Genomic DNA, 21847 nt, shown 5'->3' with positions numbered 1-21847 from the left:
TGGGGAAAGCAGACTTAGGTCCTAGTGGCTGTAAATGGACTTAGGTAGATATAACTATTTAAAAGGATCGCATAGGTCTTCATCTCATATGCAAGGGCAGTTTGCATTGTTGTCCATTGGATGTAATCTTATTGTGTAGAGGGTTTGTGAATTGAGAATCTATTATATAAACCTGTTGAAAAAGTTACCAGGCTTTGAGTGATGTTTGTGATGGGCAGTGGAGGAAAGAAGACGCCTGGGTGCTAATTCCATCGGGGATGGAGCCAGTAGGGCAGGCGGAGTGGACCACCAGGAAGGAAATCTTGTGGAGAGTGCAGCTTGTGGTCCAAGTGACAGACTTTGTGTGCTCGGTTCCAAACTAGAGCAGCACTCACGGGGAGAAACCATGGGGGCCGATAAAGAGATAAGTCATTAATTTTTAATATTTACTGCAACAGCCTTGTAATACCTGAGAACATTGGTAGAGAGAACGATTCGGTAGTTTGAGAGGAGATCCACATGGGTGTGGAGTGAAATTCTGTTGTGTTGTCTGTCTGCTCGTGAGTGAAAACCATTTCCAACTGTGAAACGGAGAGAGGAGCATGCTTCCACATAGGTGAGAGTGAATGGAGGGGTGGGAAGAGTGAGTGGAGGGGTGGGAAGAGTGAATGGAGGGGTGGGAAGAGTGAGTGGAGGGGTGGGAAGAGTGAGTGGAGGGGTGGGAAGAGTGAGTGGAGGGGTGGGAAGAGTGAGTGGAGGGGGTGGGAAGAGTGAGTGGAGGGGGTGGGAAGAGTGAGTGGAGGGGTGGGAAGAGTGAGTGGAGGGGTGGGAAGAGTGAGTGGAGGGGGTGGGAAGAGTGAGTGGAGGGGGTGGGAAGAGTGAGTGGAGGGGGTGGGAAGAGTGAGTGGAGGGGTGGGAAGAGTGAATGGAGGGGGTGGGAAGAGTGAATGGAGGGGGTGGGAAGAGTGAGTGGAGGGGTGGGAAGAGTGAGTGGAGGGGTGGGAAGAGTGAGTGGAGGGGTGGGAAGAGTGAGTGGAGGGGTGGGAAGAGTGAGTGGAGGGGTGGGAAGAGTGAGTGGAGGGGTGGGAAGAGTGAGTGGAGGGGTGGGAAGAGTGAATGGAGGGGTGGGAAGAGTGAGTGGAGGGGTGGGAAGAGTGAGTGGAGGGGTGGGAAGAGTGAATGGAGGGGGTGGGAAGAGTGAATGGAGGGGGTGGGAAGAGTGGCAACACGCACTGCTCAAAGCCTGGCGACGTCATTCTTGTTGCTACCACTTTAGGTTTCACTGTGCAGGTGTGTGAGTGCATGCCTCTCAGTGTGCTTGTGTGTGTGAATAGGAACCATGAATGGGAGAAGGCGGGGCAGAGAGGGAGGGGACAGAGGGAGGAAAAGGAAGAGAAACAGGGTAGACAGGCTCTAGGACTTCTGACTGAACACAGGCTGTTGTTAGAATGTGACTTCCTAGCTCTAAGTGCTCAGGTATATTGTACCTGCAATCATGTCCGAAGACTAAATAAATAGACAAAATTCTACCTGTTTGGACAAACAATCTCTATGGGTGTGACTCCTGGCTCTGGCAAGCAGGACAGAGGCTTTCTCCTGTCTGCAGACCTGTAGCAAGCATCTCAGTACTTCCAAGGCCAGGAAGCCTCCCCTCAAAACACCACAGGACAAAATGAAGGAAGCCATGGCTGCCTACAGATTTCAGCTAACCTACAGTTCACAGGTTACTATGACAACTTAGGACAACAGTAATGGCAAGAGAAGACGGCTCTAACCGTATTTAACAGCATTGTCCTGGTCCTCTTCCCAGACTTCTTGTGCTGACTTGCCCTTCCATTCCATTTCCTCTATAGCCGTCCTCACTTCTTTGACCCCTAATTTTATTTCCTCAGCTGAAAACGCGGCTGAGACAGAGGACTCTTTCTTCTCCATCTCATTCCTTTTTGATGGTGTATTCTCTCTGTCCTTCCTCAGTTTCCTCTGACTCTTTTTCGGTGGCTCCTCCTTTTTCTCAGTAATCTTTTCCTTCTTAGGTTTCATTGAAGATGGTTTTCTGTCAAGGCCCATTGCAATAATACACCTGTGAGAAATACCAGCATGAAGCCTTTATTAACTTATATAGTAGATTGATGAGGTCATAAACTTTATAATTTATGTGTATCATAGTCTAATAAGAGTTATGAGAAATATACTACTTTCTTTCATAGACCAACTTAATATAAACCATTTTATATTTATTAATATGAAAATCTTGCATATAAACATATATTCCTAATTTTAATCACAATAACAAATATTTTAAAAGCTCTCATCAACCAAAAACTATAATATTAATTTTTTACAAGAATTACAGGAATTTGATTTATATACAAATGTAATTTATATAAAAACATAATTTATAGACATAGATAAACACATAGATAATGATCCAATAAATTGATATATGACAGATAGGCATATAGATGAGAGATAGATAGATAGATAGATAGATAGATAGATAGATAGATAGATAGACAGACAGATAGATAGATAGATAGATAGACAGACAGACAGACAGACAGACAGACAGGATAGACAGGCCATCAGTCCTTAGCTAATATATATAATTGAGGGGCTGGAGAGATGGCTCAGCACTTCAGTGTTCCTCTTGTTCTCACAGGACTAGAAGACAAGAGTTTGGTTCCTAGAATACAAGTTGATGCCTCATAAACTCCTGTAACTCTAGCTTCAAAGTGTTCAGGAGTTCAGTAGTCTCTTCTGGTCTCTTTGGCACATATTCTCTCTCCTCTCTCTCTCTCTCTCTCTCTCTCACACACACACACACACACACACGTATATATACACAAGTATATATACACACACACACACACACACACACAAGTAAAAGTAAATTCATTAAACGAAGACATGTAAGCAATCAGGAAAAAAATGTTATCAATTCATTACTCCAAGAAAACATTAACAGCTTGCATTTAAGGTCAAGTCAAAATGTTTTAGGAATTAGTTTTTAAGAAACAAAATCAGCCATTGTCTGTTGGGCCTTTTAAGTAACTTGGGAGTCTGTGCATTTTTTAACAGAATTTCGATTATTGCTTTATAAGAATGGTCTTTTGAAGCCCTGCCCAACAGTCTTGGATGGATTCACCGGTGGTAAGCTTTTGTGCTTCAAAACTAGAAATACTCTGCAGAAGTCACTACACCTCAAATTTGGTAACCCACTCATGTGTTCTGAGCACAGTGTGTGTAGAGATCAGAGAACCCCTCAGCTGTTGTTTGCTACCCTCCCCTGCCTCTACACACCAGGTTAGCTCCCCTCGAACTCCTGGGGAGCTCCTAGTCTACCACAGCCATCTCGCCATGGGAAGAGGAGGGTACACGGCCATACCTGGCTCAGTAAGTTTCAGGTCATAACAGAGAGCCTCATACTTGGGCAACCATTGAGCCATTCCCTAGCCCAGGACAATTTCTTAAACTGAAGATTTTACTAAATTTTCAGCCATCTTGAATCTTCAAGTAGCATGGAAATTGTTTAGTTGGTTTTTTTATTCATTTGTTTGGTTTCAAAAAAAGACAGTAACAAGAAATACCACATTCTATCACCTAACATTTTAGCATCTCCTTGTGTGACAGAACTGAGAGGATTTGAACTCAGCTAAAGATCAGTCTGTTGAACATGAGGAAATAGGAACCAACCATCTCAAGAAAATTAAGCGTGATAAGGGCTTTCCCCATCACCATAATGTGCTGAGTGTGAGGCATTCCGTGGGATAACGACGCCACACATCTTCATGGGATGTCATTATTAGCCTTGCCTTCTGTGCAAACATTTCTTCCTTGATCAGTGGCAACTACAAACCCAGGGCCTAAAGCCTGTGATTCGTTGCTGCCCGGAATGTCTTCTGTGCTGTGTAAAGGCTTTGGGGCCTCCCTGCTGAAAGCTCAGACATTTTTATAGCCCATCTGCTGAAGGGAATTGGACAAAGTGAGTAACATCTGGCTCCCCCATCTACCTCTTCTACTTCTGAGTGTAATTCAGCATGATGGTTCTGATTACTGAAGCTCAAATAAATTACTAGAATATCTCAAGTCATCTAAGTGGGACAGAAGTCAAGTAAACAGGACTCTGTGACCACCCATCCTTTCCCATTTCTGTTGCTATGAGAGGACCTTTACCTCACCTGTGACAAGGAGACAGCAAAGGAGACTGCCTCAAGAATTCACTGACAGGTTTGGAAGAAATGGTATTGAAGCTAATGTTATAAAAAGTAACTCTTCTCTAAGAACTGTAAGTTCACTTGAGAGTGAAGGGCCTCTTTTTTAATCTCGTAACTATTTCTATTTTCCTGGAAAGAAGAGGAGAATAAACTCATAGGATTGCAGAGAAGTTAGGAAGCACTGAGTAGGGGGAGTAGATGTCAACATATGTTGGTACTTTTTCCAAGTCCTCCAAAGACAGTGCTCGGGGCTTAGTAGTCTAGCTTCCAATTACACAACTCATTGAGAATATTCCATGCATTGGTTACTTTTCTGTTACTAAGATAGAAAGTGACAGGAAAGTCAGTGTTAGAAAGAATAGGCATATTTAGCTTACAGTTGCAGAGAAATTGAGTCCATCCTAGGAAGGAAGCTGTCACTCATCCATACATAGGATTCAGGGAGAACAGGAAGTGAGGCCAGGACATCAAGCCTTAAAGCTCTCCCAGTGTTGGACTTCCCCCAGGAGGCTCTTTTCCCTGCAGGTTCCGTTTCCCACCTACCCAATGGGGCCAACTGATAACCAAGTGTTTAAATGCAGAAGACTAACTTTTCTCATTCAAGCACGTGGACTTCTCATGGATGATTGAGTATAAACGATTATTTTCTAGGGTTCAGTGGAAATCTCTGAAATGACTTTCAACAACTGGATAGAGCATCTGATCTAGAATGCCATCCTGGCTGTGCTAAGCTGGGCATTACTACACAGGACCTTTCCCATGCCTGCTCTCTGAATTTTGCTTCACACCTCTTCTCTTCTCTAAAACCTACAACTGATCCCCAACCTCAAGGGAGAAATGTATTTCTTATATTCTAAAAAAAAGTGCAAATAGACAGCTTCCTACCAGCTAGTTCCCACTGCACACTCTCCAGCTAACACCACTGCATATACTATAGCTAATATCTGTTGTACACCCACCATCAAATGCCTACTACCCAACCATCTCTTCTTTACCTAAGACTGAAAATTCTGCTTGGATTCTTGATCCCAGTTTCTCAAATCTACTGAAGTATTAAAGTCTAGCAACTTCCCTTTTTATATATCTAAGTTTTTCCCATGCATCAACATTATCTGTTAGCATAATTAATGGCATAATACCACATCTTGAAAACTAAGAGGCCCTTCAAGCCCTAGACTTTCCAGAAAACCATACAATTATCATTTCTTTAAGGAAAATTACAGTAAAAGATTTTCTGTATCATTAGTTCACTCATTACTCTGTAAGGTCACTGTGGTCAAGTTCCCATTCCTGCCACCTTGCTAAGATGGTAATTCAGACTGTCAACCCAAGGAAATTGGTAAGTATCTATGCCATCAGTGAGGATTGCCTTGTATGTGTAAGAACTTTTCCATTGAGACTTGACTGAAGGGAAAGACTTGAACACAGGCAACACCATCCTATTGGCTGGGGTCCAGTTTACTGCATAATTCATCTCTGCTTCCTGACCATCAACACCTCTGCACACTCCTGTTGCTGACCTCCTTGACCCTAATGCCCTTTACCCTCAGACCATGGGCCAAACTAAGCCTTCATCCTTCCAGCTCTTCTTGGGTATTTGCTCAGTTCATGGTGAGAAGTTGACACACTGGTCTTAATTGTACTGATAAAATACAACCTGTCCACACCTTTGTCTCAGTAAATCACTGTCATATTCTTCAAACGTTTTTAAGATAATCCTCCCTCAAGGTTCCCTCTCAAACACTGGCTTTCCTTCTCTAGGGGCTCCTCCTCCAGGAGAACTTGAAGGGGAGCTGTAGGAAGCTTGTTTGTCAGGAGTCCTCAGTGTCTTAAGAAAGCCCTCCAACCCCTGGTTTCCTGCCATTGCTATACAAAAAATATTCTGGAATCCAAAAAAGTCACCTCACCCAAGATTCAGAACCCAACTGGCTAGTCATCATGAGTTCTATTATTTGAGTTTTCTCAGAAAAACCTAAAACTTCCTGTGTCCAAAACTAAACCCGTTCTTCCATCCCTCTAATCCGCATCTTCTACCACTAATCATAAATACATGCTCAACACACATCTTTCCAGTTGTTTGGGACAAACCTCTTTTTCCTGTAGTTCTGTGTTTGGTTTTGGGTTTGGTGTGAGAAGGAGTGAAGCAGCAACTGAGCTCGGGTTCTGTGAGCAGAGCAGAGCTTGGGTGTCCACCTCAATGTATTCTCCTTGAGACAATGTCTCTCAACTGAACTGCAAGCTCACCGTTTTCAAGGTTGGCTGGCCTCTTGTACTCTTACCCTCAGGCCCTATGACAAAAATATTTGAGTCACCTATGACTCTGCTTTTCAAATATATGCCTGGATCCAACCAGTGCAGCCACATCACATAATACACACACACACACACACACACACAGAGAGAGAGAGAGAGAGAGAGAGAGAGAAGAGAGAGAGACAGAGACAGGGACAGAGACAGAGAAACAGAGACAGAGAGATGGAGAGAGAGAGATGGGGGAAGGGGAAAGGGAGGGAAGGAGGGAGGGAGGAAGGGAAGGAGGAGGAGGAGAAGGAGGGGGGCAGACTACATGGGTATGGGATATTAGTCTCAGGCCATTACCAAGAATAACAAGAAAGAAATGACAAAAATTTGTGGCCCTTCTCCCCACAGAGGTAGAGTTAAGGCAGGGTGAGTTAAGAAAGGTAAGAAGTGAGACAGAATTCAAAATTACACCACCTTTTATCTTGTCAATACAATGCACTGGAAATCTGGTTTATGTCTTTAAGGTTGTATATACTGGTTAATTTTCTTTGGGAACAGCATTAGTGAAGAAAAACATGGCAGAGCACCCTCTTTGGCAAAGGGTGTGCTCGTGTACCTGTAGCAAGGAGATGCCTTTTCCACACACACAAACCCGAAGTAGCCTCTCTTGCCGCCCAGGCGGGAGCTTCTGCGGTGTTTGAACTCGCAGCAGGAGCTGATCCTGTTCACCTGGATCCCATTCAGAAAGAAGGTGAGGCTGAAGGGGAAGCCATGGTGACGCTTGGAGATAAACTGAAAGGTGTCTGGAATTCAAACACAAACATTCCTGAGCAGGACACCTTATTAACCACATTTTCCTTCTTTTCTTTTCAAAAGAATACCTTATGCTACACCAAATACTTTTAGTTGGACAACTTTTTCTCGTGCTGGGGTTGAAGACTGGGATCTCCAGGTGCTTGATCATCACTGCGGGCTAAGTTCACTCAGTCAGGCGCTTCCCTGTGAGGAAGAGCCCAGCTGGATCCCCGAAACTGATAAAAAGAGCCAAGGGTACACATCAAGGTCCTCTTCTTCCCTCCCCCTTGCCCCCCACACACTCATACACACTAGAGACCTTCACACACAATGTCATATTTTAACTGTAGCATTAAATAGTCTAATTATGATGCTTAATGGTGGTGGCAGTTATTTCAAATCCAAGCTGTGCCAACTGCTGTTGGCATTTGAGGTTCTTTCTCTCTCTACCTTCCTAAGCACCTTACCAAGAAATTAAGAATTGATGTTTCTGATGCAATTTTAATCACCCCAAATCTTTACAGTTCTCTAATAACGTCCCACCCAAGAGATGCTCTACAGAATGACCCAGATTTCTGCTTCACATGACACTTCCAGGAGACCTCCACAGAGGTTCCATACCTCTGCTGTGCACACTTTACCTATCACAGCTCTTAGTACAATCTGTCACAATATGCTTGCACTAGAGGCTTTAAAATTTTTATGTGCAATGGGACAATTTAGGGAAATTATGAAGGCCAGACTGCTGACCCTTTTCAAAGAGTGTCTTGCTTCAAAGGGTCAAAGGGGTTGTGACAGAGCTGGGGACAAATTCTGTGCTTTCGTTTTGCTTGTTTGTTTGTCTGTCTGTCTGTTTTTATAGCACTTCCAGCTTCCAGGTGCTCCTGCTGCTGGGTCTCACTCACACCCAGAACCCCAGTTCTAATGCTTGCTGTGCATCGTGTTTGTAAAAGTGTGCCGCAATGCTGGTTTGCGTGTCTTGTTTCCTTTACAGTGGTGAGAGCCCCAGATAATCAATCAGCCATTCTTCTAACCTTGTCCTGCTTGGTCACTGAGTGTCTATGAGGAGGCAACAGTGAGCTCTGGAAACTTCGTAAACCAAATGCAACTTGGCTTTAAGAATGAAACCCACTGGAAAAGTCTTGTCCCACCCATCTCCGTATCATGGGGAGAGAGTAAACTAGGGAGGTTGGAATCCGGAAAGGCTGAGGCACGATGGCTCAAGAGTGCACAGGTCTTAATAATATACTGACCTCCAGTCAGAGGCTAGGAAGGCAATGTGAACTCATTACTCTGACCCCAGACCACATAACTGCAATTCCTTCTGCTGAGGCTTGTTCCTTAGAGCTCTACAAGTATTCACCAGGAGAAGGTGCACCCAGGAAAGCACAGGGGAAGCTGGACAGGCAGCTCAGCAGTTGAGAGTGCTCACAGCTCTTGCCAAGGACTAGAGTCCAATGTCAAGTATGTACCAGTTGGCTCACAACAGCCTGGAACGCCAGTCCAGGGTACCCGACACACTCTGGCCTCTCTGGGCACGTCCACACGTGTACATACACACATGGAGACAAAAACATAGACACATAGGATAAAAAGAAAACAAATATTGGAGGAAAGAAAATCCCAGCAAATGACACCAACCACCAGGGAATGAACTGCCAGACATGGCCCTACCCACAACCCTGCCATGGTGACCTCTCCCACTTCTGACGTAGTGGCTGCTTAGTGGAGTTTGAGTCCCTATCCCCATCCTTCACCAAGGAACACTTCGCACCTTTCACTTGGGGACGCCAGTGATGGGAGATTCCAATCTACTCATACCATAAGAAAGAGCTGCCCAGTGTTTGGGAAGCAGAGGTGTTTGCTGCACATTAATAAGTAGCGTTGGGATACTAAGGATAAAGACAAACACTAACTGTGAATGGATACATAAATAGATGGGAGGGACAGAGACAGAAACACTTGTTTGGATAGAACTCTGTTTGTTTAAGAGTCTATTTAACCACAGAGGAATAATTAATTCGCTGGTTTATGAAGTAAGGGCATCAAATCCTCTTTCCTTAAACATGTCATTAGAAATTGACAACATGAAGTGGGCAGCATTTAAATTGTGCAAAATTCAGACTTTATAAGAAAGCAGAAAGAATCTGTGGACTTCTGCCTGGGGCTTCCCACACCTGCTCTCTTCTCTTCACTAATGCTGAGTGGGTACAGAATGGCAGAATTCCAGTCTGTGAAGCCTGCCAGAATTCGGTACAGAAGCCAATGAACCCCTAGCCCATGACATTTCCACTGATCTCTAAGCATCTCACATGGAAGGCCAGAGGTTCCTGGAAGCTAGAGTTATTAGTAAATCAACACCAAGACCTTGCCTGGGAGCCATGGGCAATGGGGCAACCAGAGCCATCTTCCACGGTTTGCTATGCAGCCTGTTTTCAGGAAGCAACCAGGGTCTCAGTAGAGACTCACCCTGTCTCATGAATCCTGGTGTAACTACCTCTTCAGCGAGGCACAGACCAAATGAGAAAGTCCGGTGGAAAAACCCAAGTTGGGGAAAGAAAACTTGCTGGAATGTTTCCCTGAACTCACTGAAGTTCAGAATCACTCGGAACTTCTGGGACCCTGTTCAGTTAGTTATTTAGATTTCAGGGAGCTCATTAATGAAGGCTCAAGAGAAAGATATTCTGGCTGTTGGTTTTCCCTGAATCCAATACATAATGTTCACACACACACAAGACAAAAATAAAACAAAACAAAAAAACACATATGGAAAGGAGGCCACACAAAGCCATAAATAGACACATCAGTGACAACTTTGTCACCAGCAGAGGACTGACCCTCACTGGACAGGATCAGGAAAGACTTATGGCTTAGAGTTCTGCAGGGAACACAACCCAAGATTGTCTTCATTTTGAATTTCTGGCCTCCAGACATAGAAGATACCCTTCCATTGTTTACATCATAATAAAAAGACATTCACTTTCTGAGCCCTGGGGAACGATCAGATCAATAAGTGGATCAACTAGTGGAAAGGCAAAGCCTCTGACAGGTCACTGATGAACGTCCAAAAGCAGATACTACCCTGAGAACCGGAAACTTTTCTAACTGTGCTGGGTTCTAGAGATGAGCATTCACACTGACTCCGGATACTCCCATACCCCAAACACAGTGTAGAAAAGTCAGAACCCAAAGTGCACAGTAGGTAATACATGTAGATATATGTAAAGAAACAGAAGTTGGGACCCACACGGGGGGGAAAAGTGCAAAAACTCTTCTAACAATGTAGTGAAAAGACATACTGTGGGGCTCATCGCAGTTCTCTCGTTGGCAACATCAGGAATCAACTAAAGCCCAGGCTGCTGGGCAGGCCTGTGAGGGAGTTTCTTAGTGGGCCATTTGACGCAGGAAGACCTGCCCCTAAATCTGAGCAGCACCTGCTGGTGGCAGCCCAGATAAGACCTGAAAGAAGGAAGTTTGGCTTCCTGCCTGCTTGGCAACTCTCATTCCCTCTGGCAGGTCCACCCCGCCTGTTGCTGAGACGAAATCATTAGAACCAACTTCCAGAGTCCAGAACAGACTGAAGACCTGAAGCTCTCCAGGAAACCTCTTTAACTCCAGTACCAAATTAGGACTGAGGAGACATTCAATTTCATAGACAGAACAACTTTCCAGACTTATAGCCATAGTTGGACTTCCTGGATCACAGCCTATAAGCCATTCTAATAAATATCTAACACATATCTAATAACTGAATATGTTTGTATGCATATGTAGTATATATATGTATATACATATACACATACACATATATATATATATATATTTATATATATATTTATGTGTATCAGTTTTGCTCCTTTAGAGAACCCTGACTCAGATTACAGTACTTCCTTGTAGGCATTATTGTTATTACATTGATTATATTATAATATGTTAATATATTATGAATATTATAGCTGTGTGTATCCCCATCTTGAATGGTTCTCTGGAAGGTGGATGTAATATTCTGTACAACAGGTTCTGCATGCAGCAAAATAAAGCAACTGCTGATTCAGCAAGTCAGCAGAGAGAGAGAAAACTGCCAGCGAGCAGAGACCACCATGATGGCGAGAGTCTGAGCTGGTTGTGCAAGAGCATCTCCAATTTTTATACAATCTCTGAATACCATTAGCTCACACACATATAGTGGGTGGATATCCTGAGATTTCACTTATATCTTGAGAAATCTACCTTAAGATTCAAAATCAATATAAAACGAGGAAGAGAAGAATGGTTAAATAAGGTCAGAGTACAATGGGGAACTTCCATTCTAAGTTTAGATAGACCCCCCAGGTAGCTATTAGGAGAAACCCCAGCAAAAGTTAGGCAAAAGGCAGAGACACTTCAACTAGACTCAAGGCTGAATGGGATCAAGTTTAAGGAAGAGAGACCAGGGATCATAGCAGACCAAGGAAACATCACAAGAAGAGGACCATGTATTTGGGAAACCATCTATCTGGTTATAGAGAGAAGGAGACACACTGGGAAGAGAAATGTGGGATTGGTTTGTGAGCCCTAAGAAAAGGTGGTCAGGAGGTGGAAACTTTCATAAGGCCAGAAAATCAATTACAGTCTCTTTGTCCCGCATGAGCACACAGGCCAAAGTGTCTTTTGTTTGAAAGGATACATCCTGCAAGTCAGACTGTCTGAAAGATACCACAGTCTTTATGAGAAGTAAAAACAGCCCAGGCTCCCTGTGGGTGCACTAAAGCACTTCACTGTGGCTCTGACTCTAACCTAACTACATCAAGCACCGAGAATTACTTTGGGACTAAAAGAATGCTCTTAGCCCTATTCTTCCATAATTTTATTGCTATTCTTAATTTTTAAGAAGTGAGAAAAATTAACAAATGCCACATTTTAGCGAGTAAGCTATCCCAAAGGTATAAATAAAGGCTTTTATTTATTCTCCACGGAAACCTAAAACCTATTCACATTCCACAGAATCATGCAGCACTGAAGACAGTCTTTGGTAGCCTGGATAAATCAGTCCGGTTGGTGCACCTCAAGGTAACTCCTAACAAAGCCATTCTTCAGCCTGAAACAGTTCTTTCCTACTGATCAAGGTAAGCCAAGACCACAGTACAGCAGGGACAGAATCCAGTATTTAAGTCCCCATTCCAAGCTGTGGTGTAGGATTATCCAGTGTCTGAACACAAAGACCCAGGATCAGTGTCTATACAAAATAACCCCACTCCCAGCAGCATCCTTGGTCCACCCCCTGGTTGTTTTCTAGACCACCCAGGGTAAGACTTCATTTGTGAAAGTCACATTCTCCACTAAATGGCTGTTCTGTATTCATGCTGTTGAAGCAAGTGTGATTCAGAACCCAGCAAACTGTTTAAACATAGATATCTAAACAAGCACTCCAATTTTACATGACAGCCTCTCATTGGTCCTCATAAACTAACACCCAACAACCTCCTTTAAAAAATAATTGTGTTTGAACTGCTTGGGTTAAGATAAGGGCGTGTGCTTCTGTCCTTACACACTGAGCTCACTGGAATTCACGCCTTCCCCTTTAGGAAAAGGCTCCACTTTGGCTACTGAGAGCTGAGGTAGCATTGAACCCTAGACCCTACCCCACCAGGCCAGTGCTACAAGAGCGGACACAGCTCAGGGGCCCCTCCTCTCCCTCATCTACAAAGAGATGGGAAGGAACTCTGGGGTGTGACTGAGAAACACCAGAGCACAGCCCCACAGTTCGGAAAATTTGTAAAAAGGGTAACAGCTCCCAGCAAACTGAGAGCCATGCTTTATTTTTACTTTAACTTAAAGCTAATGTTTCAGCATCGTGTTTACATTTGGGAGGCTTAAGACATGCAATCCCCAGATCATATTTGTGGCTGTTTTTATTAGAGTCACTCTTCTTGATTGGCGAAAGAAATATCAAAGGAGAAAATAATTCCAGGTGTACCAACGACCTCCTTTCTCAGCTTCTCAATCTGATTTCTATATAGTTATGAAAACTAAAGAGTTTGCTGTGCAAACAAGGAGGGGACATAGTTCTATAAGCATGTGTCCTTTCACTGCTGCCCCACTGAACTACATACTGAAGAAACGCTACAATACAGCATGTGAGAATATGTATTAATAAAAACCCCTTATACCGACAAATATGGACTTAGGACCAAAGGAAAGTACAAATTACTAAAATGGGCATTTAGACAATGCTTTGCATCAAGTTATTTAGGTGTGACTCATCAATTTCTGTCTCCATACCCTGTAATTCTTCTCTTACGATGACCTGCGGTACCACTCACTATGACAAACCAAATAGTTAACTTGCAGGTTTTTGAGACGGCACGTTTCTGAAACATTTAATGATGATACATATCTCCATCTCAATCTGTTACCAGGTTAAATCACTCCAGATTCTATCTCCTACAATCTGCAAGAGCAATCGCTGCTCCAGTTTCAATTAAGGAGTCGTGAGTCTAGATTTACTCTTAGGCAGCTGGTTTATAATTCCCTGGATGTGCATAATTTCACAAAGTGGTTACAGTCGTTTTGATATTATGTCAACAACAGCTTAGCTAGAACCTCAAGCCAGGCTTTTTTCTTCCCCATGTTCATTTGTACCTTTCTCAAGTAGTTTGCCTTTGTAGACACAAAGGTTCTCTCCTCCACAGTGCTGCTGGTAAATCTTGATCTCATCCCGGAAGTCTATGTCATCATAAGCTAGGTGTACATTTTTCCCAAAATAGACCATCGTGATAACTGCATTGCTATGTGGTGCTGTTTTGTAGATCCTTCCTGGATCCTAGAACAGAGGAAACAAACGCAGAGACTAAGTGTCTTCCCATCAGACTCCCTGCTCCCACACGATGTTACAATCAAAGAGCTGAGAGATCCAATTCTAAGCACCTTATAACAAAATATTTATAATGGGTCATTGTATATATACAAAGTCCAAGAATCAAAGGCATTACAAAAGATGCTCCTCTCTAGGTCTCTAGCACGCAGATTCTGGCTTTGTTTTTTGTAAATGATAAAAATTTATACAAAATCTCTTATTTCCCACTTTAAGTTCTTTCTCTCCTCTCTCTGCCAAGAAGGAAGTACTTTTGACCCTTTCTGCTCATTTTCAAACAAAAATTCAAACAAATGAACTGAAAGATTGTTAATATTTTGCTTGAAGTTGATATTGATTGTGGCAGAGTGACAGTTTTGAGGTGACCTATCTCATCTTTGTAAATGAGCAAAGACAACAGAGCCTTGCTTAATCCATTCCCTCTGAGAGGTGAGTAGATACACGGACTCCTTCTGACATCCCTGCAAGGACAGATGACCATATATGTCAGGTGCCTGGCACTACCATGTAGAAGGCCAATTGGCTTCTCTGTTTAGAATAAAAAAAATCTGACCAATTACAGTTCATTTCAAGAGTTGAGAGAAAATAAATGAATCACTTTTGAGTTTGAGTATTACAAAAACAGGTCAGCTTGCTGGGATATATACTTAAGATAGTGTTAATGAGTTCTGTGATCGTGGGTCACTTATTTAACTTGATTTGCTTCATCTCTAACATGAAATTGCTGTGTCTTCTTGTGGGGTTGTTGTGTATATGGCATGTTAAACTCTATATTTTAAGGACCACTAATTAATATATCTCATTGGTGTTGTCTTTAAACATAATTTTTTATATTTAGGTAAAAGTGCACAGAGCACACATATAAGAACAGACAATCAAATGAAGAAAAGACAATATGTGGTTTGAAGGTAAGTATATTTCCTGAGTAGATGATATAAAGCCATGAAATTAGGCATGGGCCAGCTGAAGCTAGTAATTCAAACTGGCTTGGAAGAGGTGGAGAGAAGTCTGGAAGATGGGTAGAACTGAGACCTTGTTCATCAATGAATAAATAAGTATAATTTACTATGATGTTTCTGCCTTTCAGGCTCTAGTGTCTTGAAAAGGACAAACTGCCAGGGAAGTTGATATATCTCAACAAAAAATTAAGCATCAGGGCTGAAGGTGATGCTCAGATTGAAGGGTGAAGATAAATAAAGAGAAGAGGTAAGAGAAAAAGCCTGGGAAGATGTGTATTGGAAGATGAGCAAAGCTTTGAAGAAATGGGAAGTAGGCATATGCTTGGGCTAAGCTCATTAATGGAGCAGATACCCAAACTGAATTAAACACAAACCATCAGACTTCTACATTAGAACATTTAAAGCCCAGACTTCGTGCTTAAAAATCTAAAAGGCTAAAAGTAATAAAATGTATATGAATAATACATATATAATTATACATATATGAATAATATATATTCTTTCTTTATGTATTTCAGAAAGAATATTTTAACACGAAAAGTAATAAGTAGTATGAAGGATTATTCTTCAGTGATGCAAAATTTTATCACTAAAGCCAAATTGTCCTAAATCTAGACTCTAGAAGGTTCTGGACATTCACAAGTGAAATCTAAACACTCACAAGAAGCAAACTCAGTTTACAGAGTTTGAATCATCAGTAAACTCAGTAATTGAGAGATCAAGAAATGTTTTTAAAATTATCTAGTAAATAACATGAAGTAATTTGTTAGACACTAATAATTCTGAATATTAAGTGGCCTCAACTCCTCAGTAAGAAGGTGCTTCACTAAAAACAATCTATGAGAGAAGGTATTATAATTATAAATATGTATGTACAAAACAGATATACTCAACTTCATAAAATAATATTCCTTGATGTAAAATAAAGTATTAACCCTAACACAGTGGTAATAATTTCAATACCTCACTCTCACTAACAGACAGGTCATCTAAAGAGAGAAGCATTGGAGTTAAATGGCATCACAAGTGAAATGGACCTAAAACACAACTATAAAACATTCTATTTGAACACTAAACAACACACATTCTTCTTAGCAGCCCATGAAAACTTTCCACAAAGTTGGCCATGTATTGGGATACAAAGGAAGTCTCAACAAATGCAGGAAAATTAAATTAGCCTGTTACATTTGATCACAAAGAAACTAAGCTACACATCAACAGTAAGATAAACTATAGAAAGCACATAAGAGACCCAAACACATGGAGACTAAGCACATACTAAAGAATGATTATCGGGTCACTGAAGAAATAAAAAAGGAAATTAATAAATTCTCTAAATCGGGTACATGAAAATACAACATGCCAAAAATCTATTTGAGATAGTCTTAAGCAAAAAGTTAGTAGTGTCAACTGCCTACATCAAAAGACTTGAGATATCTCAATAACTTAAGGGCATACCTTAAGACCTTGGAAAAACAAGGAAAAATAAATCAGGAAAAGATAACCAAAATCAGTGAAATAAAAAGTCAAAGCCACAAAGAGTCAATGAAACTGAGAGTCGTTTCTTCAAAAAGATAAACAAGATTGAAAGATCCTGAAGGAAATAATTAGAGCAGACACCAGGAAATTTCTAGGAACAATTAAGCAAGGTGAGTTATGTACATTAGCATCCTTATATCCAAGGCTCATGGGCACATTGAGGAAGAGGAAGCAGAAACTGTGTGTGAGAGAGAGAGGCTGGGGAAGAGAGCTGCGAAGAGCTGACTTCAGGACTTGAAGTGGCTGCTACACACAAGCTGTGGTGGCCGTCTCTACTGCAGCCTGTTCCTGAGGCTCAGCCCCTAGCTGAGAGGCTTTTTGTAGCTGGTGGCTGTTAAGGGAGGAGCAGTCACTTTGAAAGGGAATGTTGTCACTGATGTTGTCACTGATAGGCTGTCCACATCCCCGTGGTGGCCCCACACTCTTTTGTAAATGACCAACACTAATAGAGTCAGGAAGATTAATAATTAATAATAATAATAATAATGATAATAATAATAATAATAATAATAATAATAATAATAATGATACAATTGGCATGAAATTGGGAGCAGAGGTCTGTTGGAGGATTTCAGAGGCAGTTGGAGACAGGTAGTTGAGGGTATGAAACTACCTGTGAAATTTTCAAAGAATAAAATTTTGAACATGTAAAAAGACAGAGAAAACTGGTCTACGGTGCTGTCCACATAGAAAGGATTTGATAAATCCATCTAAAGCTTGCCATGTCAAGGAGCAGAGATCACGTGACAGGCTGGAGTGGCAAACTTGGGAGGGCAGGGTCAGGTCAAGATCAGACACCCAGGCCAAAGACATCTTCAGGAAAGAGACAGGCTATGCCAGACACAGCAGTGAAGGGAGAGAACCGAGGGAAATTGGAGAAGAAACTTGAGCAAGCCGGAAAAAGACTTCCTGGCCTGGCCGTTTAGAAGGTTGGAGGGGAGGGCAGAGGCTGAGGTGAGATAAGGAGGGACGGGTTGAGAAGGGTGTTTGAAGGAGTCGGGTGCAGAGTGCTGTGCTCTGGGGACTTCCCTGCTTGTTCATGGGGAAGACATCAACCCCCTCTCTGCTAAGAGAGGCAGGAGCCCTGTGTAATAAAGGTGCTTGTCTGTTGCACTATGAACAGAAAGAGTCCTTTGCTCTCTTACTGGACTGAAGTGGTGTGAAGTTGAGCTAGGCTTACAAAAAATGTGCTAGAATAATTCTTTGAGGACATGTGTGTGACAAACCACAGCATTTCCAAAGAACAGTGAAAAAGTTGGTAGGCACTGTTCGCTAACTTGCAATAAACCATTAAAAATAAAATTTGGTTTATATTACACTATAGCTATGCTTAAATTCATGAATTTTCATGAATTAAATGTGAAGATACTCTGAATGATCAACTTAAGGGAAATGAAGTTGGAATCTAAACTAAATTCTGACTACTAGAGTTCATGAGTAATCTATCATCACTTAGGGTAATTAAGCTGTTTTCCTAATTACTCAAATGTTCCCTTTGACTCGTGTGTTCATTATGGCTGTACTTATTAAAATACTCTATTTATGCAAAGCATTTTTCTACCTGGTTCTAGAAAATTCTCCCACTACAGATCTAGAAGTCAGCTAGGGTGACGTCACTAGTGTTACAGGAACAAAAGAACATTTTGGCCACAATCACCTGGATGAAGAGAGGCTCTAGGCCATTGGGAGCCGTGATGGGACGCAACCTCTTCTTCCTCCAAGACTCCAACCTGCTCTCCCTGAAGCTCTTTCCTGCTTGGGGCTGGGGTGTTGGGGGAACAGGCATCTGGTAACTGTTAATGTGTGGAAGTTGGTAGAGATCCTCCTTCTGGGAATTGTCCATGTATTTCCTGAATTTCATCACTGCCTTCTTGCCCTGTAATTACACAACATGAGGTAAGACCCAATGGCACACAAGCAGAGCCCTAGTGCAACCCACATCACAGGCAAGCTCAGATGCTTGTCACCAACCAGCTGAGAAGAACACACCAACCTAAAAGTCATGCTCAAACTTTAAAAACCAGTTTGTATCGATTGCAAATTCAATAAGCATATAGTCCTAACCTTGTATTAACATGGTTTTAATAGAAGACTTAAAGATAGGTAATTTAGTTAATTTCACACTGGAAGGTTTGCAGGGCTGTACTCTGAAGTAGGGTGGGCCAGTGCCCTAGGCAACAGGATGTACCAGTGTCCTCAATATTCTGACCTTATATACCCTGAGGCTTCCATACCTGCTGAGGATTGAACAGGCAAGGAAAGCAAGGCTTAGATCAAACACCAGTGAGTGTGCTTGCTTAAAAGACCCACCAAATTTCAAAGAGAACACTCTTTGACCTACAAATCCTGCCATAAATCTATATAGATCACTGCACAGTGTCAATATTCTGCCATAAATATGCATTTGGGCATACAGATACACGTGTGTGTGTGTGTGTGTGTGTGTGTGTGTGTGTGTGTGTATGAGACATGTAAATTCAGCTGAACCATAAACACTTTAGCAACCTAAAAAGCCATGAATAAAAAAATGGTTCATTAAATTTGCTTTGATTCTTTAATGACATTATATATTCTCACCAGGGTATAGAGATATGGGTATATTCTTACATAGTAGTGCAGGCAGTATTCCTTTTAAGTAATTTACATGTAGAATTTGATTTAAAAAGCAATAACAAATAGAAAATTTTAAATACTAATTTATACTTGGGATCCATATTTTTCTTCTACTTGACAGTTTAATCAAAATAGCTTACCTCAGTTATTTAAAATCTTTAAAAGTATAGCCAAACATATTTATCAGATAGATTTGAGTCTAAACATTTTTACAAATTAATTATTTTTCTGTATCTGAAGTAAATTTCTAAATTTTAAGAGACTTAGATCTTTTCATCCATTTTACATCAATTTTCCTTAAAAATTCTTTAAACTCATACAATAGAAATTGACATTACATTTATATTTTTGTGTTCATAACTAATTTTTAACCAGTTTTGTCTATATTTTGAGATGTTTAATAATAAAAGTTTTAAGAAAAGCTCTCCCAAGGGCATTAATTACTATGTCAATAAAAGCAGACTAAGTAAAAACATGTATATCTCAAATCTTGAATAAAACCAACACTTTTGTGTAAGCAGACTCTACTGTTCAGTTATTAAATTATATTGAGTAATCATACTTTGTTTTCAATTTATTTCTCCAATAGACTGAGCCTAGAATATCAAACCAAAATTAAATAAACATAATACAAATATTAAAATTAATTAATCTAGGACATTAGAAATTTAGACAATTTTTAACTACTTTTAAAACTAAATAGCAAAACTGGGTATCAGCTCTTTGTCCTGTTTTGGAAATGATTTTAATAATGTTTTTAAAAATAATAATTTTTTATTTTTAACTGATGGTATATTGGATAATTTTCTAAACCACTACATATGGTTATACTGTACTTTTAAGTTCATAAGCATTTAAATTATATTGCATTATATAGTTTTTCTTTCTTGTTCACTGCTGTAAATATGACATCTCAAAGTGAACTTAACTCTTCCTTTGCCTTTATGTGCATGTTCCCGAGATAGATTCCTACAGGTTAAGATATTGGTAGACCATCAGGCAGGACCTTGAAGACACTTGTGCTGATGTCTCCTGACAGGAGAGACTCCCTTTGAATATTTAAAAAGTGTGCCACGTGATTAATTTTACTTAGTGGCATCAAAACCAACCTGTTGTTGACTTGGTTACTTTTTCCAAAAGATGCTCCCTCTGGCTGCTGAGACAAGTTCAACCTGGTCTTCGATTCGGTACTTCCAATCCTTAAACCGCTATCCTCCCCAGTCAGTAAAGCAAGAAGGCTCACCTGGTGCTCACTCCGTCCAGAGCACTGTCTTCCATATGGAGTCTGTTTCATCATCAACGCTTTCACCATCAGTACCACAACCAAAGCATGTCTTTTCAAAGAATATTTAGCTTATGCATATTACACTGTAAGCTCCAGTGCCTTCTGTCCTGATAATCAATAATACCTGTTCTTACATCAAAACCTAGCCTGTCATAAGGGCCCAGAATATGCATTAAATTTCACTAATTGAAGCTAACGTGGTACTAATCATCCTCTTGGTCTGCGTGAGCTACTCAATGCTTTTCCTTCAGAAATAACCCATACTCTCAAAACTTGTGAGCAGGAAGATGAGATTAGATACTGGGTCATAATGAATACATATATGTATTACTTATAGACAGTGTCTCAGAGGAAAATTGGAGGAATATTATTGAAAGGTGTTCATTTCAGTCCCTAGATATCAAAGACTATGTCATTTCCTCAGTGGTGTTCTTATGTCTAGGGAAAAAGTCACCGACATAGAACTCAGAACTATAGAATTATAGAACTTGTAATCACCTTGGCAAACATGGACAGGACCCATTGAAGCGCTGTCTAAAGGGAAGGCGGCTCGACTCAGCAGGCTTTGAGTATGCCCAACCCTAAGGGCCAAGATAACCCCAGAGGACACAGAGTTTTAGGCAAAGACCTGAGAGATTTCTGGGACTTTTGGCAAGCCCATTCCTGAGCTGAGATGAGTGCCTCAGGAGGCCTTAACCTGATCCAGGAACTGCCTTGAGTCACAGCCTCATTCTGACTCTCTGGTCACCAGGCAACCTTCTCATTGTGAGCCCAGGCAGCTCTGCCAACCAGGAAGAGAACAGTGTTATAAGGTTTGACTGTTTGATTAATCTTGGTGAACTAAGTATCCCTAATTGAGACAAATCTATTTCAGATTACAATTAAGTGACAAAGGATCTTATTTGTGTATTATTTTAAGTAGCCTGAAGTCTCACAGGACCTGGCTACTTCTGAACAGTGGCTGAAATGTCCTTCCAAGTACGGACCTTCAAACTGTACCCTAGATCTAAGACCCAGGAGTCTGCCTCACTCCAAGAACTTTCTCCCAAAAAAACAAAAGGCCAACACATTCCCAATTAACTTCTTTTAAGGAGCTACCAGGAAGTTAACTGAATAAGGTATGTAAAACATTCTCATGAGCTGATACCACAATCAGTGGACTGAGATACCACAGTTACATCTGAATATTTAGTATAAACTGAGATTACATCATCCACAGGGAAGGTATTTGTCTGAGCAAGGGCATAGTGTCTTAGGTTCGTGAATAGTATTTCTTAGAAAGGAATAATGGCAATTATGTTTATGACACAAATTCTTAAGCTAGCAAATGTTTCTGCAAGTTAGAAACACAGTCTCTCCCGGAGTTGGG

The 21847-nt window shown here is 41.2% G+C and overlaps 1 protein-coding gene across 1 annotated transcript in view; it reads right to left on the bottom strand.

Moving 5' to 3' along the window:
- Positions 1–21847, bottom strand: part of ERICH3 (glutamate rich 3) — a gene marked incomplete at its 3' end in the record, with an annotated part of 94203 nt that overhangs the window by 28441 nt on the left and 43915 nt on the right. Inside the window, exons 7-10 of the mRNA XM_080916058.1 lie at positions 18238–18456; positions 13851–14031; positions 7051–7237; positions 1755–2059 (exon numbers count right to left, since the gene is read on the bottom strand). Coding sequence (XP_080772184.1) covers positions 1755–2059; positions 7051–7237; positions 13851–14031; positions 18238–18456 — 892 coding nt within the window. The remainder of the gene's footprint in view (positions 1–1754; positions 2060–7050; positions 7238–13850; positions 14032–18237; positions 18457–21847) is intronic.

Source organism: Micromys minutus (assembly GCF_963924665.1).
Source record: "Micromys minutus genome assembly, chromosome: 4".
Taxonomy (NCBI): Eukaryota; Metazoa; Chordata; class Mammalia; order Rodentia; family Muridae; genus Micromys; species Micromys minutus.
The sequence above is the reverse complement of the archived record's forward strand: the minus strand, read 5'-3'. Positions and strand labels throughout refer to the sequence as shown.